General features: G+C 41.3%; 2 protein-coding genes across 6 annotated transcripts in view; both read right to left on the bottom strand.

Annotated features, from left to right (window-relative positions):
• The window catches only part of LOC137250743 (glycolipid transfer protein), a 48,793-nt gene extending 32,410 nt beyond the window's left edge, over positions 1–16,383 (bottom strand). Inside the window, exon 1 of one of the 2 annotated variants that reach the window (XM_067784092.1) lies at positions 16,243–16,383. In XM_067784092.1, the coding sequence (XP_067640193.1) occupies positions 16,243–16,253 (11 nt within the window). In that variant the 5' untranslated portion in view covers positions 16,254–16,383. Of the gene's footprint in view, positions 1–15,239; positions 15,362–16,242 lie in introns of those variants that run through there. The other variant, XM_067784096.1, reaches the window with a different exon arrangement.
• Positions 1–17,307, bottom strand: part of LOC137250742 (uncharacterized) — a 239,011-nt gene extending 221,704 nt beyond the window's left edge. For 3 of the 4 annotated variants that reach the window (XM_067784085.1, XM_067784086.1, XM_067784088.1), the window contains exon 1: positions 15,240–17,307. In XM_067784085.1, the coding sequence (XP_067640186.1) occupies positions 15,338–16,924 (1,587 nt within the window). In that variant the 5' untranslated portion in view covers positions 16,925–17,307 and the 3' untranslated portion in view covers positions 15,240–15,337. Of the gene's footprint in view, positions 1–7,419; positions 8,271–15,239 lie in introns of those variants that run through there. The other variant, XM_067784087.1, reaches the window with a different exon arrangement.
• Between the last annotated feature and the right edge of the window lie 1,996 nt (positions 17,308–19,303).

The raw sequence follows: 19,303 nt of genomic DNA, 5'->3' as shown, positions 1-19,303 counted from the left end.
TCCCTTTCCTCCTATTCTGAACAATGTTCGAAAAAGCGGAAACCGGTTATGGGAGAAAAGTAGGTATTATGAATGTGAGGGAGAGGGAGATTTCTCTGCCATTTCATAGGAGTTTTTTCACTTGTTAAATTAAAGGGAATGCATCAAAATAGTTAAAGGAAATTGGTTATTTTAAGAAAGAACACTTATTTGTACAAATTTGTGCTAAAATATGTATTTACATTCTACCACAATATTTCCACTGTTAATACAACAACAACAACAACCACTATATTCATTATTTTAAGTCGAAAAGTATATCATAAGCAACGGAAGAGCTTTTTGTATATTTGATGCAGCCATCCAGAAATTGCGCAAGGATTTTTTAATAAGTCTTAAATAGATTTTGGCATATGATGGAGGACGAGTTCAAGTCAACTTGGCCGCCAGAAAATTGCTTTGCTGAATGAAAGCAGGCAACTCCGGCAGATTTGTGTTATGCGGCCGTCTTCTTATGTTCCGCTGTTGATGTTGCTGTGGCACCAATTCATTACTCATTTCAGTGAATACCACATGAAATGCAATAAATACTGTGCAATGTTTATATTTTATTTCTTAATTTCCAACAAATTTGCAACAATAATTAAACTTTTCAATTTTTTAAACAAAATAAACGAAATGCAACGAAATTTCAATTAACAAAACAGCTGACTTCGAAAATTCGAAATTCCTATTCCCCAATTATTGTTCTCCCTAGGAGAACAGAATTGGAGGAATTTTTCCGCGGGAATAAAAAAATCCGCGAGAACAAAATTCCGCGAGAATATTTAAAATTGGTCTGCATATAACTCTCCATGTTGGGTAGTTCCAAAAAAGGGAATTAATAAGGATGGAAGTCCTAAGTTACGCTTAGTGATTTATTTAAAAAAATAAACGAAAAAACTATTCCGGATAGATATCCGATGCCTAATCCAGAGATCATACTTTCAAATTTGGGGGAATCAAAATATTTTTCAACGATAGATCTCGAATCTGGATTTCATCAAATATTAATGAGAGAAGAGAATATTGAAAAAACGGCGTTCTCCGTTAATAACGGGAAGTATGAGTATGTGCGGATGCCCTTTGGCCTTCGCAACGCCAACGACTATGAATAATATTTTGCATGAATATATCGGGAAGTTTTGTCATGTCTACATTGATGACATTATAGTATATTCACGTAATTTGGAGGATCACTTGAAACATTTAGAATTGGTAATAGAAGTACTGAAAAAGGCCCATATGAAAATATCTCTAGAAAAGTCTAGGTTTATCGAGCAAGAAGTTGAGTTTCTGGGATACATTGTATCTCATAAGGTCATTAAAACCGATCCAAAGAAAATAGAAGCAATAAAAAATTATCCAATACCAAGAACTCTACGTCAGGTTAGAGGATTTTTAGGTTTAACGGGATATTATAGGAAATTTTTTAGAAGGTTATGCTAAAATAGCAAAACCAATTACAAAATATATACAAGGGGAAAATGGTAAAATCTCCCAATATAAATCAAAAAAAAACTATTGTCAATCTAGACCAAGAGGCAATAGCTGCTTGCGAAAAACTAAAGGGATTGTTGTGTCAGCAGATAGAATTGATACAACCAGTTTTTACAAAAAAAATTTGTTCTAACAACAGATGCATGTAGCCGTAGGAGCTGTGTTATCTCAAGAGGGGAGACCAGTGACTTTTATTTCAAAAACATTAACCACGACTTGAAAAAACTATGCGACAAATGAAAAGGAATTATTTGCCATTGTGTGGGCAACCATTACCATTTACAATTTCTGAAAGAAATCCAAATATCAAAATGAAAAGATGGAGGGCATTTATTGAGGAGTTTTCCCCAAAAATTATTTATAAACCAGGTGCAATAAATGTGGTTGCAGATGCTTTATCCCGGCAAATTTTAAATAATGTAACAGAGTCGGAAAATGATGAAAGTAACTCAACAATGAAAGTGCTGCAACAAAAAAACCATTAAATCATTTCAAACAGCAAATCCTTATTGATAAGGGTGCTAGAATTACAGCGTTGGAAACCATATTTCCATTTAATAACAAACGCTTTTTGATCGAATATGATCAACCTGAAAATATTCCTTCGGTTTTGACAGAATATTTGAATCCAAAATTGGTTACCGCAATTTACTGCACACCAGAGGTGCTTTATGGAATTAAACATGTCTTAAGAGAAACTTACCCATCGACAAAATTTATACATTCTAGATCTTTCCCTAATGATATTACTAATAGGAAGGACCAAGCGGCTATTGGGATTCAAGGGGTTGTGTAGCGCAATATATAGCTTCTCCAATCCAATTGTCAACCTCACCTTCGAGCGGCGAATCCCGTTTCACTAACAGACGAGGCTCTGGCGACCCCAAGCTCCTCATGGAACTTGGGGGTGGGGAGGGAGGGATGGCCTGAAGGTTCAATGTGGCCATATAAATCGTTCCCGAGATGGTCGGGCCAGCACCTTAATGGTGCTGTGTTACCGGAGCGTATCGGATCTGTATCCGACAAAGGACCATCACATCGATAACACTCCCCAAAGCCTTCGGGGAGTAACCTAATCGCTACAACAACAACAACAACACCAAGCGGCTATTATAGAACAAACTCATAATCGCGCACACCGCAATTATAGAGAAAACTTAAAACAAATCAAAGATCAGTACTATTGGCCCGAAATGTACAAGCAATTTAAACAATATTCAAGAAATTGCGAAGTATGTAACAAGAATAAATACGACAGGCATCCGAAAAAGATTCCAATTGGGGAAGTTCCAATACCGGAAAGAGAGGGAGAACAAGTACATATTGATATTTTTTATGCTCAACATTTGAAATTTATTACTTGCATTGATGCATATTCTAAATATTTGGTAGTAAAGCAAATTGAAGATAAAATTAATTTGGAGGAAAAAGTAATGGAAGTTATCCAAAGTTTTCCCGAGTTAAAGGAAATAACGGTTGATAATGAACCTGGGTTTATTACAATGCAGTTTAAATCTTTAGTGCAAAGATTAGGAAGAAGAATTATTTTTTGTAGTCCAGGTCATAGCACAACTAATGGACAAGTTGAAAGAGTGCATTCGACCGTAATAGAAATCGCGCGTTGCATTAAACACGAATATAATTTAATAAGTATTGCTGAGTCGATATATCGTGCTGTGCATCAATACAATAAAACGATTCACTCAGTAATAGAAGAAAAAACATTTCAAATATTTTTTAATAAAGTGTCACTTGATGCAGTTCGGTCAAAGCTTTTGACTGCGCAAAATAAAATGTTTGATAGGGAAAATAGAAACAGGGTTAGTAAAACATACCAACGTGGCGATGTTATATATGAAAAAATTATAGGGGAGAGAAATAAGCTAAAACCTAGATTTAAAAAGCAAGTGGTAAAGGAAGATTTAGGAAATAAAGTTAGAATCAATTATAGGAATAGAATAGTACATAAAGATAACATTAAATTAGATTTCATTTCATTTCATTCATCGCTTCCCAAGGCAGTCGATTCTATGTACCGGAGCGACTAGGGTTTTTTCCCGGCCAAGGACTGTCATTTCAGTGTGACCCCATTTAATTTGTTCCAGCAGCCCCGCTGCTCAGCAAGCCACAACAAGTACCCGCTGCTAATCGCGCCCCACGGCGCCAACAACTCAAACAGCTGCTACCACTCATAACTACTACCTTCGTAGTAGAGTCGGTAGCAATGCTGAGCATCAGTCCCTGCCCCCGTCTTCTCCCCCCTCTTTTCCGGAAGCAATCGTGTAGGTCAGGGAAACAGACTCTTAGTCCCTACCTCCGTTTGCACCGTTTGCCAGCACAGAATATATATGTTTGCGACATCCGCCCAATGCAGCTCCTGCCTTGGGTGGTGCCGCTTTCCTAGATGTTCTGGTCTCCGCGACGGCAACCCCCCGACGGGTTTCATCGCGCCATGTTGCCAGGTCGCAAACCCAAATCATCCGGGTACCCCAATGCTTGCCCAAGGACGCCCAGTTCCAGGGCCACAACAGCAATTGTGTCCTGGCCTTCCACAACCCAGGCGTAGTCACCCGTCACTTACCCCCAGAGTGGCGGCGTCTCCCCTTATGCACTTCAGAATTCTGCAGTTAAACTGTAATGGACTAACTGGGAAAATTACGGAGATAGTCGATTTCATGAAGCGGCACAACATCCGCATTGCTGCGATTCAACAGACTAAACTCACAGCAAGATCTGCATTGCAGACCTGCTCCGGGTATAATGTCCACAGGAAACACCGCGAGAGCGAAAATGGAGGCGGCCTCGCGTTTATCATACACCACTCTGTGCAATATTATATATTTGATCCTGGCATCGACCGCAGGGACAATGTCTTAGAACGCCTATCTGTCCGGTCAGGCGATGCAAACCTAGAAATCATCAACATCTACATCCCTCCTGCCACCTGTTGCCCCAGTGGATACCGCCCTAATATCAGAGCTTTACTCACTGGCAACAATCGCATTATCTTAGGCGATTTCAATGCCCATCACGATCTATGGCACTCAAACTTGCGGGCGGACAGTACGGGTGAGATGTTGGCGGATCAAATAGAAGAAACGACGTTCTGCACAATAAACGGAGACGCCCCCACACGTATGGTAGGAAGCTGTCACAGTTCGCCAGATATCTCAATCGTGAGCGCAGAACTCGTAAATTGCGTCAACTGGCAGCCGATGGTAACATTGGCATCCGACCACCTGCCTATACTTATTTCGCTAGAGCGTACCGCCGACTTCATCGTCACCGAAAAACGCACTTTCATAAACTTCAAAAAGGGAAAGTGAGAAGAATATAAATATTTTACAGACAACCGCTTTGCTGCCCTCCCTATCCCGACTGATGCCCGCCAAGGGGAGCGTGCCTTCCGTAAGGTCATTGAATCCGCCTCGGCACGTTTCATGCCCGCCGGGAGAATTTCCGAAATCCGGCCCACTTCCCGGCGGAGGCCGCAAACTTAGCGAGAGAACGTGACCTTATAAGACAGCTTGATCCAGGCGACCCCCAAATAAGGGATATAAACCAACGCATCAGATTGCTTGTGGACGAACACAAGCGGGCGAAATGGGAGGAGCACCTAAGAGGTTGTAACCTCTCTACCGGTGTGGGTAAACTTTGGTCCACCGTAAAGTCCCTATCGAATCCGACTAAGCACAAAGACAAAGTTTCCATCGCCTTTGGCGACAAAGTGCTGTCGGATGCAAAAAAATGCGCGAGCGCTTTCTGCCGACAATATATAATGCATCCTATGGTCGACAAAGATAGACGGAGAGCCAATAGTCACGCACATAAACACAAATTCAGCGGGTCACCAATCACCATCACCGCTAAAGAGGTTGAGGACGCCATTGGTCGCGCTAAACCATCCTAAGCAGTGGGCCCAGACGGCATAGCCATGCCGATGCTTAAAAGCCTAGGGAGAGGGTTTCAAATATCATGTCTTCAACCTGTCTCTTTCCACCTTTGTCATACCCGAGAAATGGAAAATGGCCAAGGTGGTCCCGCTACTAAAGCCTGGGAAACCAGCTAACATAGGAGAGTCGTATCGTCCGATATCTCTCCTATCGCCAGTAGCAAACACGCTTGAAGCCATTTTGCTCCCTTATTTCCAAGCAAATTTGCAGCTAGCCTCTCATCAGCATGGCTTCAGAAAACTCCATAGCACTACCACCGCGCTAAATGCCATTAGCACCCAGATAAATTGCGGTTTAAATCAATACCCCCACCATAGAACAGTACTCGTAGCGCTAGACCTATCAAAAGCTTTTGATACGGTCAACCATGGCTCGTTACTGCAAGACCTAAATGGGGGCCAAACAGTTCCTGTTGAATACCCAGAAACCTGGGCATCCCAACAGACATCTGATTGATGAACCAGCACCGCCTAGGGGCTTAAGGAGTCATCTCCGTAAGCATTTTGACGAAATACGGCACCTGAGAACCCAGCCGTATGAAGCGAAAAAACACAAGCAGGTCCTTGGTGAACTCCACAAACAGGCGTCGGACCTTTATGCCGGGAATTGCCCGGTGAATTCAGTACTTAAAGAAAAGTACCCAAAACTCGCGAAAGAGGAACGCATACTCCCCAGGGAAACGCGTGTCACTCTTGCACAACTTCGTTCTGGATACTGTAACAGGTTAAACTCTTACCTATCCAGAATCAACCCCGACATACAAAATGTATGCCCCGCTTGCAATGTGTCCCCACATGACACCAACCATCTCTTTAATTGTAATGTGGAATCAACGCCTCTAACACCCCTTTCCTTATGGTCCACCCCTGTTGAAACGGCAAGTTTCCTTGGACTCCCGTTAGAGGATATTGATGACAATTTGTGATCGGTCGCGGCTGTTAGGTGGGGCGAAGCATTGCTACAACAACAACAACAACAACATAACATTGAATCTTAACTTTAATTACAGGAAATAGAGCTAATACAGACGTTGTTAGGGCAATTAAAAAAAACGGAGAGACGTTTAAAAAGAGGAATTAATGAATTAGGGACTTTATGGAAGTGGATAGCCGGTACCCCGGATCACGACGATTTAGTTTTGGTAAATAATAAATTAAACGAGTTAATTTTAAATAACAACAAACAATTTATGACAAATTCAGAAGTATTTAAAGTTATTTCTCAATTATCAGAGACAATAAAAAACGCAAATAAAAATGATCATGCTACACAACTAAGGAAACGTAGGAATAAACTTTTACTAAATGAATTACAAAATATTATTCATACAATAAATTTAGGAAAATTAGGAATTTTGAATCCAGCAATTTTACATTTAGATGAAATTAGAGACATTATTGCAAACGAACATGGACGATTGAGTGTGACAGATTTAATAGATATTTCTAATTTTAAAATATTACAGAATAAAGACTTAATAGCTACATATTTATATTAGGTATCCAAAAATTTTTTTATATTGTAAATTTTACGAAGTAAGAGCAATAGCTAAGGAAGATGGTAAGTTATTTATCGAAAAAGAGATTGCAACATGTGTGAATCAATATGTTAATGTTAAAAATTGTAAGAAAGAAATAGTGAATGTATATTGTGAAATAAAATCTTCAAATTCTTGTTTAGTGGATATTTTGTTAGGAAAAACGACTAGATGTATAAAAATTAAAGATAGGAATGAAGAAATTGATGTAATAAAAGATGGTGTTATTTTAGTTTCAGGAAATCATACTGTTGACAATCATAATGTAAATGGAGTTTATTTCGTAACTTTTAAAAATCAGTGAAACATTGACAATGTAACTTATGAGAACACAGATGCAAAAATATGGAAATATGTAAAAAATAATAAATTCAGTAGCTTTGAAATTGTTAAATATATAGAATCTGAAGACTTAAATTTAAAATTTGAAAATATAAACTTTATTGATGTCATAAAAGGTGAAATAAAATCAAAACCCATATTTTGGATAGGTTTAATAATAGTAACAGTTATATTTATGATAATAGTATTAGCAAAGAGAGTAGATTAATAAGAGGGAGCATTGTAGAGTCGTTCATTCTCCACAAAGTGGAACGGCTACACCAGGAATACACCATACGCTTTGCCCCTGTTTCGTTTTCACCATCGGGATTAAAAAAGTCATGAGCCTGGGTATTCGCGCAATTTTAGTGATTTAAATTGCATGGCGCCAGCGCCAATGCGGTGCCAGCTCAATGGTAGCTCATTTACGCAATGACTCCAAGCGAATTTTTGACGCTACTTAGTAGTGAGTGCGTAGTAGATTTCACTTACACTATTGAATGTAACGACTTTTGTGTGTCAGGCAGGAGTTTGGTGTTATTGGCGCTACTGGCAATGATGACACTGAGCTGATGACGGTAGCTCAGCTTTTGAATCAGAGAAAGAATTGATGACCCGTGTAAATTATTATGGCTTTGGCTATTATTGGCTGTGACTTTGAACTAAATAAATGTTGCGGACATAACAAGCAGAGTCATTTTTGAGTGTTATATTTTAGATTTAATGCACAATTAATATGGGTGTGTTTGAGCAGCCAAATAATAACAGTAGTATTGCTAAAGTGCTGCTTAGTTGATGGAATGTCGCTTATTTCCTAGAGATGATCAATAGATTGTCAACATTTCGTTCAACGAACGCGCGAAACTGCCACATCTGCTCAAATGTTGCTGAAGAACGTTATCCGCTGTCATAAAAAGTAACACTGCTGCAGCTCGAACACCCTATATCGAGAAAGTAACAAATAGACAACTTAGCTTTTTTTTTACAAATCGCTTGGCTGAGATTTTCATTTGTTGATTTAACTAAGCTTATTTTAATAGGTAATTTTTCCAAAGGCAAAATAAATTACAGAGTTATACAGCCTTAAAAAGTCAGCTATGTTGAGGCGGACAGCATAGCAAAAGGTATGATGAATTCCTCGTACAGCCGTCCCACAATTTCCACAAAGCTTTAGAACTCTACAATGTACCATCTTATATTTAGAGAGTCTTTGGTATTAGTCAAAGCTGCTAATCAATACAAAATATTTAAGCAAAGAAAACAAACTGAAATTAATGAAAAGATATTTAAAAATTTAAGTTCTCAAATTGAAATATTAACTAATCCGCTGAATGAAACAGGGACGTTTCATCTGAAGAAAGGGGGGAGTTAAGGAACATGACTCCACTCCGCTTCCCAAGGCAGTCGGTTCTATGTACCGGAGCGACTCGGGATTTTTCCCGACCAAGGACTGTCATTTCAGTGTGACCCCATTTAATTTGTTTCGTCCCTCCCACAAATTGTCATCCTCCCAGCAGCTCCTTGCAGCAGGACTGCTACATATTCTCTTACTCCGGGAAGGTATCGAACCCAATCCGGGTCCGTCTCCTGACCCCGGTCCTGAGAAATGGTTTTGCTGCATTTGTCAGAAAAGAATCTTTTTAGGACGGTCATACTCTGTTCAGTGTGTCTCGTATAAGGGATGGTTGCATCGGACAGGTTGTTCTGGGCTTGATCCCGAAACCCGACGTCCACGTAATTTTTATAAATCTTTTGTGGCTCCTTGCTGCTCACGCCCAAGGGCGTCCCGTAGTCTACGCCTAAGTGCCCCTCCACTACCTTCCAGCAGCCTCGCTGCTCAGCAAGCCACAACAAGTACTCGCTGCTGCTCGCGCCACACGGCGCCAACAACTCAAACAGCTGATACCACTCATAACTACTACCTTCGTAGTAGAGCTGGTAGCAATGCTGAGCATCAGCCCCTGCCCCCGTCTTCTTCTCCCCCCCCCCCCCCCCTCTTTTCTGGCAGCAATCGTGCAGGTCAGGGAAACAGACTCTTAGTCCCTCCCTCCGTTTGCACCGTCTGCCAGCACAGAATATATAGGTTTGCGACATCCGCTCAATGCAGCTCCTGCCTTGGGTGGTGCCACTTTCCTAGATGTTCTGGTCTCCGCGACGGCAACCCCTCGACGGCTTTCATCGCGCCATGTTGCCAGGTCGCAAACCCAAATCATCCGGGTACCCCAATGCTTGCCCAAGGGCGCCCAGTCCCAAGGCCACAACAGCAATTGCGTCCTGGCCTTCCACAACCTAGGCGTAGTCATCCGTCACTTACCCCTAGAGTGGCGGCGTCACCCCTCATGCACTTCAGAATTCTGCAGTTAAACTGTAATGGACTAACTGGGAAGATTACGGAGATAGTCGATTTCATGAAGCGGCACAACATCCGCATTGCTGCGATTCAAGAGACTAAACTCACAGCGAGATCTGCATTGCAGACCTGCTCTGGGTATAATGTCCACAGGAAGGACCGCGAGAGCGGAAATGGAGGCGGCCTCGCGTTTATTATACACCACTCTGTGCAATATCATATATTTGATCCTGGCATCGACCGCAGGGACAATGTCTTAGAACGTCAAGGCCTATCTGTCCGGTCAGGCGATGCAAATCTAGAAATCATCAACATCTACATCCCTCATGTCACCTGTTGCCCCAGTGGATACCGCCCTAAAATCGAGGCCTTACTCACTGGCAACAATCGCATTATCTTAGGCGATTCCAATGCCCATCACGACCTATGGCATTCAAACTTGCGGGCGGACAGTAGGGGTGAGATGTTGGCGGATCAAATAGAAGAAACGACGTTCTGCACAATAAACGGAGACGCCCCCACACGTATGGTAGGAAGCTGTCATAGCTCGCCAGATATCTCAATCGTGGGCGCAGAACTCGTAAACTGCGTCAACTGGCAGCCGATGGTAACATTGGCATCCGACCACCTGCCCATACTTATTTCGTTCGAGCGTACCGCCGACTTCATCGTCACCGAAAAACGCACTTTCATAAACTTCAAAAAAGGAAAGTGGGAAGAATATAAATCTGCAACAGACAGTAACTTTGCTGCCCTCCCTATCCCGACTGATGCCCGCCAAGGGGAGCGTGCCTTCCGTAAGGTCATTGAATCCGCCTCGGCACATTTCATTCCCGCCGGGAGAATTCCCGAAATCCGGCCCACTTCCCAGCGGAGGCCGCGAGCTTAGCGAGGGAACGCGACCTTATAAGACAGCTTGATCCAGGCGACCCCCAAATAAGGGATATAAACCAACGCATCAGATTGCTTGTGGACGAACACAAGCGGGCGAAATGGGAAGAGCACCTAAGAGGTTGTAACCTCTCTACCGGTGTAGGTAAACTTTGGTCCACCGTAAAGTCCCTATCGAATCCGACTAAGCACAAAGACAAAGTTTCCATCGCCTTTGGCGATAAGGTGCTGTCGGATGCGGAAAAATGCGCGAGCGCTTTCTGCCGACAATATATAATGCATCCTACGGTCGACAAAGATAGACGGAGAGCCAATAGACACGCACATAAACACAAATTCAGCGCGTCACCAATCACCTTCACCGCTAGAGAGGTTGAGGACGCCATTGGTCGCGCTAAACCATCCAAAGCAGTGGGCCCAGACGGCATAGCCATGCCGATGCTTAAAAACCTAGGGAAAGAGGGTTTCAAATATTTAGCGCATGTCTTCAACCTGTATCTCTCCACCTTTGCCATACCCGAGAAATGGAAAATGGCCAAGGTGGTCCCGCTACTAAAGCCTGGGAAACCAGCTAACGTAGGTGAGTCATATCGTCCGATATCTCTCCTATCGCCAGTGGCAAAGACGCTTGAAGCCATTTTGCTCCCTTATTTCCAAGCACATTTGCAGCTAGCCCCTCATCAGCATGGCTTCAGAAAACTTTATAGCACTACCTCCGCGCTAAATGTCATTAGCACCCAGATAAATTGCGGTTTGAATCAATACCCCCACCATAGAACAGTACTCGTAGCGCTAGACCTATCAAAAGCATTTGATACGGTCAACCATGGCTCATTACTGCAAGACCTGGAAGGGTCTACCCTTCCCCCATGTCTTAAAAGGTGGACCGCAAATTATCTGGGTGGTCGGCAGGCATCGGTGCAATTCAGAAACGAAACATCAAAACCAAAGAGAATTAAACAAGGGGTGCCACAGGGTGGTGTCCTATCCCCACTTTTGTTTAATTTCTACATATCTAAGCTACCTTCACCACCGGAAGGAGTCACAATCGATTCCTACGCCGATGACTGTACAATAATGGCCACAGGCCCATGCCCAGAGATCGATGAGCTATGCAATAAAATAAACGGCTATCTCCCTGATCTCTCCAGTTTTTTCGCCTCGCGAAACCTGGCATTGTCACCGACTAAATCTTCCGCGACCTTATTTACAACATGGACGCCCCAAATGTCGACCATATTGAACATCCACGACGATGGCACTACGCTACCGACTGTCCTACACCCCAAGATCTTGGGTGTGACGTTTGATCAGGATCTACATTTTGGTGCGCACGCAACCGCAATTGTTCCGAGAATTCAGAGCCGTAATAAAATCCTCAAATCCCTTGCTGGCAGTACCTGGGGAAAAGATAAAGAAACGCTCATGACCACATACAAAGCAATTAGCCAGCCGATTACGTGCTACGCGTCACCCATATGGTCGCCAAGCCTAAAAACAACCCACTGGAAGAAACTACAGGCCTGCCAAAATACTGCTCTCAGAATCGCCACGGGCTGTCTTCTTATGTCCCCAGAACACCATCTGCATAATGAGGCGAGAATACTCCCCATCAGGGAGAGAAATGAGATGCTGACCAAACAGTTTCTGTTGAATACCCAGAAACCTGGGCATCCCAACAGACATCTGATTGACGAACCAGCACCGCCTAGGGGCCTAAGGAGTCATCTCCGTAAGCATTTTGAGGAAATACGGCACCTGAGAACCCAGCCGTATGAAGCGAAAAAATACAAGCAGGTCCTTGGTGAACTCCATAGACAGGCGTCGGAACTTTATGTCGGGAATTGCCCGGTGAATCCAGTACTTGAAGAAAAATATCCAGAACTCGCGGAAGAGGAACGCATACTCCCCAGGGAAACGCGTGTCACTCTTGCTCAACTTCGTTCTGGATACTGTAACAGGTTAAACTCTTACCTATCCAGAATCAACCCCGACATACAAAATGTATGCCCCGCTTGCAATGTGTCCCCACATGACACCAACCATCTCTTTAATTGTAATGTGGAACCAACGCATCTAACACCCCTTTCCTTATGGTCCACCCCTGTTGAAACGGCAAGTTTCCTTGGACTCCCGTTAGAGGATATTGATGACAATTTGTGATCGGTCGCGGCTATTAGGTGGGGCGAGTATTGCTACAACAACAACAACAACTCCACTCAAATCAGGTGGCAAATATAAACAAAATTCTTTAAACGTTGCTATTTGATTTATTTACGAAATCCGTTGTAACATTCCATTCCCACATACGGACATTGCGTTAGCCAGCTGATGCAATGCCAGGAGTAAAATTACTAAGGTATCGTATTAAGATAAACATCCTATTCAATATGCCTATTGTAAACTATTTGTAAGTTATAAATAAGAGTAAAATGTAAAGCTTAGTCAGTTTTTGAGCGGCATTGAAATAAAGTGCAAGAGTTTTTTTAAAACTCAATTTACCCAACTTAAACTTTAATTTGCATTCTTTAAGAAAAGGGTGCCTAAACTCAGAAACAACTTCTAACCGCAATGATCCTTATTTTTCGTCTTTTGTCAAGTGTGAATTTAAATAATTTCGTTTAATTTTACTTTTTCCGCCATGTCAATAATTACTCGTAGACCTTTTTTATATCATATGTTATGTAATAGTGTTAGAAATCCGTATCAATATTAGAACTTAAAAAGTGTCGTCGAAAAGAAATGTATGATGAAAAGCTACACGTTCTTTGAAAGTATTTTTGCTTAATAGAAAGCCAATCCAATAAGCGAAGGTCAATTCTCTAGCTTGGACACGGCGAGGCATGTGCCTATTTTGCAACTAATAGCTCATTTTATAAGTATTTCCAAAATATGATGACGGAATGCAGGGATTTTTCCTACTAATTGCTTTAGGACAAGCAGGTTACATTATAACGGCCAGTATTTCCTAACGTCCTATCAAAGCACATCGCCTGAGTTTTTCGAGCTGCCCTTAAATGCTCAGATGTTGGACCGAAACGCTTATCAACTGTTCTTCGTTTTTCTTCACTCCACATATGCGCCAGGAATTTTCAATTCACGCGCATAACGTTACCGTCCAGCTCAAAATAGTTTAGCTACTCTTATCAATATTCTCTAGCGGGAGTTCGAGAAAACTTGCTGTTTCAACAGGGTTGTACCAGTGAATCCCGAGTCGATCCGGTACATAGAACCAACTGCCTTGGGAAGCGAAGATAACTGTTAGTGGCGTTAGTTCCACATTGCTATGAAAAGATGGTTGGTGTCTTGTAGGGAAACGTTACAAGCAGTACATACACTGGGTATGTCGCGGTTTGATTCGAGATAAGTAAGAGTTCAACCTATTCAAGTATCCATCGACGTTGAGCTAGAGTGACGCGCGTCTCCCTGGGGACGTTACTTTCCTCAACAGCGACTTAGGGGTATTTGTATTAGTTAGGGAACAGTAGGGCACGGTTGTGTGGCGCAACCCTTTCAAGAGATGCCAGCGCAATTTATGGCTACTCCAACCCAATTGTCAGCCTCGCCTGCTCATGGCGAATCCTGTTTCTTTAGCAGCCGACGCTCCGCCGATCGTCATGTAAATCTGGGGTGGGGGACGGGATGGAACAAAAGGTTCAATATGGTGACAGAAAATTGTTCCCGAGATAGACGGGTTAAACTTTAATGGTGCTTGTTACCGGAACATACCGAATCTATATCCGGCAAAGGACCCTCAACATCGATAACACTCCCCAAAACCTTCGGAGATTGTCTTTATCGCTACAACAACAACAACAATGTGACCTTGTGGTTTTGATTGCTGGTGCAGTTCGACCTGCATCTCTAAAAAAAATTTACATTTGTTTAAGAATATGTAACTTTTTACAGCCCTAACCTCTTCAGCACCTCGACAGTAACTCCTCTGCTTATGCTTAGTTCATGGTTCTAATTTTTTTCACTCGGTGTGCCATCTCAGTTTTTCCCTCTGAAGTAACAAAAACTATCTATCTTAGTAAAAACGTTGTGCAACGTTGAGACACAGCATTTGTGTTTTAATGCGATCACCTCGACACTATTTGATAAATGGTAATGCCGCTAAACTTCATAGTTGAATGGAAAATAAGAAACAGGAGTGTCATGGAATCCAATTGTTGCCAGAATTGGACTTGAAACTAATGAACATTGCTGCATTGAATTGAAAACATTTTGGTTTGGCAGATATTTATGTTTATTGGTTTCAAATCCGATTCCGGCAACAATTGAATTTCATGATACCCTTGAATATCCAACTTAATACGAACAAAATTTCCAATTGAACAACCCTAGAATGAGACTCCTGCTTTCCATTTTACAAACGAAAAACAGCATTTTTAATTAAATTTCGACATCCATGAGGTTAACGTTATCGGATTGGCTTAAAACTTCGTTAATATTAATTTCTAATACTTGGGCATATTTTACGAGGGTGTCCCTAGTGGACAAAACATTGCGTGCTTTTAGGCGAACCTGATATTATAAGTATGTATTTTGGCCCTTTTTACATTTTTTCATAAAATAGTTGAAAAAGGTGCAATCAAACTGATATTGAAAATCAATTCTAATAAACTTGTAAAATATATAAATGTAAATTTAGTTATTTTTGACTCACCTTTTTTCACGTTGCCCTTTAGCAATATTTACGTTACAAATTTTATACAAAACCATACATCGAATATGTTAACTTTTCAATATGCAAATGTATGCGCCTTAGCCTTCACACAATCGCGTAATCAAACCCGTTTGCGTCAATACGAACAAGTAATGATTCTTTTGAATCGCTTCAATCGCTTCTCTTGGCAATTGAAATTTATAAATTGCGTTCTTATCTTTGTCCGACTGCATTTCGTACCAGCATTTAACTAAACTATTGTCCACAGAGCGCACTTCAATCAAACACAGCGGGTGACTTTCAACGGCTTTGGATATCACACAATTACTTATCGCATCATATATAATCAGTTTATCTTCAGCTTTCTCCGCTCCACCGTTGTTGCAATTGAGATATGTGAACCATTTGTGATGCGCCAGAATAATCAAACAATTACGAGTAAAATAAAATGGTTCGCTTGATTTTTGCTCGTGATATTTTTGCAAAAAATTATTGGACGTGCGCTTGAGTTGTGTAAAACGCGGACGATTAGCTGGTTGTGCTACATTTGCGTTTGGAGCCTGTTGCTGTATTATTCTATCGGGTAAACATTCGGTTAGGTTATCTGTAGTGAAAACCTGATTAATATAATCGAAACCATTGCCCATTACACCATCTTTAGTGTGGCCAAGATCAAATGTATGACCAATTTCATGCACTACAGAACCAAGAGTAGTGGCATAAACGCCACCGTGTGTACGCCGATAGTTACTATCATCTGGAAAGAGTGTTAGATCTACCGGCTTAATGTTGCTAAAGCAAGAAGAGATTTCACTAACGTTTTTCGGCCATGCATAAAAATAACCAGTGCCAAAGAGCGCCAAGCCACCACCACCCAAAGCTGCGTGGCCTTTTAAATGACGGCGTATGTTTGCGTAGGAAAAATCTTCCGACGCAGCCACTTTTTCGCCATCATATTTTGTACAACCAATAAATGCTACAAATTTCAAATTTGGTTTCTCACCCCAAGCGCATGAATTGAGTAGCTCTTGTGCAAAGTTTTGCCACAAATTATCCTCGTTTTGTTGCCACACTTGCTCGCACCTTTGCCTCGTCTCAAATACTTGACAACCTTTGTGCAACGCAAACGTACGTCGACCAAAGCCAGCCGATCGTAGTTGTTCAGCATATATGCTTTGTACTAAATGTAAATTCAAATTGATTTTTTCGCAATTTTCATGTAACTCTTCTTTAGAGGGCTTTCGATCGCCGCACACGATATATAATGGTTGTAATTGATAACTGTTTTGGTTCAACGTGACAGATTCATAAAATATTTGCAAATGCTGCACAATGTTGCAAAATTTCAACTCTAATTTTAACGGCAATTGTTGGTTCTCTGACTCTGCCACATGCTGGCTTAGATCAGTTAGTAGTTTGAACTGACCATTTCTTGATATTTGCGATTGTTGTTGCACTAGCCGGCCAGTGCTATGTTTTCGTTTGTACTCTACCGATTGCGATTTCACAAGTAATGCAATTGTTTGCTGTCCAGTACACTTTGATGTGGCATGTGTTGCCGATACTGATGTTGATATTGTTTGATGACGGATTTGACCTTTTATTAGAAGTAGTTTGTGTCTTATAATTTCACCGTTTTCCAAATTATCCACTTCTATCTTGTGTGCACATCCGCCACTTATCATTTCATGCAATTTCACGTTCTTAATTGTTTGCTGCTGAGGTAGCCGTTGCTAAAAAAAATCTATGCAAGAAAGTGCAATTGGATCAAGATTTAGAAAAAATATCAGCTGTTCTGGTTGCGGTTTATTTGAGGTGCAAATTCCCACTAGGCAGTGTTCGGAGTTTAAGCTGGAGTCATTGGTGCCGTATGTCGTATCTCTGTATCCGTTTCCCTAACGTAATCAGCTGTTTATCGTTACGACGGTAACCAAAACCCAATTGGTTGGCTACGATACGGTTACGACCTTAGCGGCACCAATAATCGATTGCATTGATTCTCATAAGGTTGGTCGAATCAGCTGTCATAAGGTTACCGATACGGTTACCGATAAAGCACCAATGTCTCCAGCTTTAACTCAATACAATGACGATAGCTATCATCCGGTGGCAAAATCCTGAGCCAGATAAATAATTTTGCATGTAAATGCAACAACAACGATTTGAGCCAGATAAATCCAGGTAGAAGTCTGGTTCAATTTGTGAGCCAGATAGCAAGCACAATAAGGTAAAATGAACTTTATTAAAAACTAGCTTATGCCCGTGGGCTTCACCCCACGTTTCTATAAAAATATAATATATATAAATAACACAAATTTTAAACTTATTTTAGGTTGTGTATTTGCGAATTTAGGTATTGCTGAAAAGAATAGGATATACAATATTTTTTGTAATATTATTTGGTATAAATAAAAAGATTTTCCGATGAGCCAACTCTGGAGGCTATGTATAATTGGCCATGGGTGAAAAATGAGTTGGGAAGATTGACTCCTACTACAGCTAATGACTGTCCGTGAGTCCCCAGCGGGTTAGGGGGTCAGAATATACCCGCGGTAGATATGCCTGTCGTAAGAGGCGACTAAAATACCAGATTCAAGGGGTTGAGTAGTGCAACTTTTCAGGTTGCCAGCGCAATATATAGCTTCTCCAAACCCCATTGTCAACCTCACCTATCCGTGGCGAATCCTGTTTCACTAACAGACGAGGTTCTGGCGACCCCAAGCTCCTCATGGAAGTTGGGGTGGGGAGGGAGGGATGGCCTGAAGGTTTAACGTGGTCATATAAATCGTTCCCAAGATGGTCGGGCTAGCACCTTAATGGTGCTGTGTTACCGGAGCGTACCGGAATTGTATCCGGCAAAGGGCCATCACATCGATAACACTCCCCAAAGCCTTCGGGGAGCAACCTTATCGCTACAACAACAACAACAACTGTCCGTGAGCTAATAGGAAATTGGTAAAGTCGGTAATAATGGAATCCTTGTTATGAAAACTTTATTGTTTTCGAAATTTTTAATTTTATATAGATATAGAAGATGTAGATAGACTGAAGTTGACAAAAAAAATTATTTTTAGCCTATGACCATCCCTGGAAGGTTTCTAGTGGGTTGTGCAAATTTGGTTGTGATCGGTCGATCCGTTACGACGCAACCCGATCAATACCTACATACATGCATACATAATTTGAATTTTATATACATACTAGAAGACCCGGCAGACGTTTTCCTGCCCTAAATTTGGCCTATCTGCATACATTTTAATAAGCTTTTTCCGTCTGACTCTGCCCTCCCCCCCTCTACACTTTTTCCTAATCCTTTTATTCACTCCTCCCTCCGTCTTTTTCGCTTCATCTATCTCCATCTTCGTCTCATTCTATCTCTTTCTCAATCTCCTTCTCTCTTCTCTTCTCTCAATTCCTTCTCATTCTTCTGCATCCCTTATTGCCTGTCCCAGAGGGTGGTATGTATTTTATTCCAGTCCCAGTCCCAGTCCCACTCCGAGTTTCAGTCCAAGTCCTAGTCCTAATCCTAGCCCCAGTCCGTCTCTGGATAATATATTACTCTGTATGTATGTATGTATGTATTTATTTGAAAATTTGTTCCTAGCACAACAATTTTGACAAATTATTTAACAGTGCTAGTCATGAATAGCATGAGCTATAAAAATTGAACATTTATAATAATAAATTAGATTAATCAAATTAAATTAAATATAGCGGACAATAGTGAAATATTTATGTATGTAAATGTAAATCTTAAAACTAAAGAAAAGTAGTTAATAAATATTAAAAGACAGCAGTAGTGATGATAACCTTTGGCTGGTTATAGATTGAATAGTATTTAACAAACAAAGAAAGAAGACACAGAGAAAGGAAAAGGACTTAGAAATGAACATTTTAACAACAACAATTTGAGATCCTATTTAAGAGTCGTTAAAAAATGATGTTAGCTCTTTTCTGAAGTGCAGAGCATTACTTAAGAGTCGAAGACTAGTAGGTAGCGAGTTCCAAAGACGTATTGCAGTAACAAAGAATTGGCGCTCAGAGGTTAGCGAGCGGTATCTGAT

Source organism: Eurosta solidaginis, chromosome 4 (assembly GCF_040869045.1).
Source record: "Eurosta solidaginis isolate ZX-2024a chromosome 4, ASM4086904v1, whole genome shotgun sequence".
Taxonomy (NCBI): domain Eukaryota; kingdom Metazoa; phylum Arthropoda; class Insecta; order Diptera; family Tephritidae; genus Eurosta; species Eurosta solidaginis.
The sequence above is the reverse complement of the archived record's forward strand: the minus strand, read 5'-3'. Positions and strand labels throughout refer to the sequence as shown.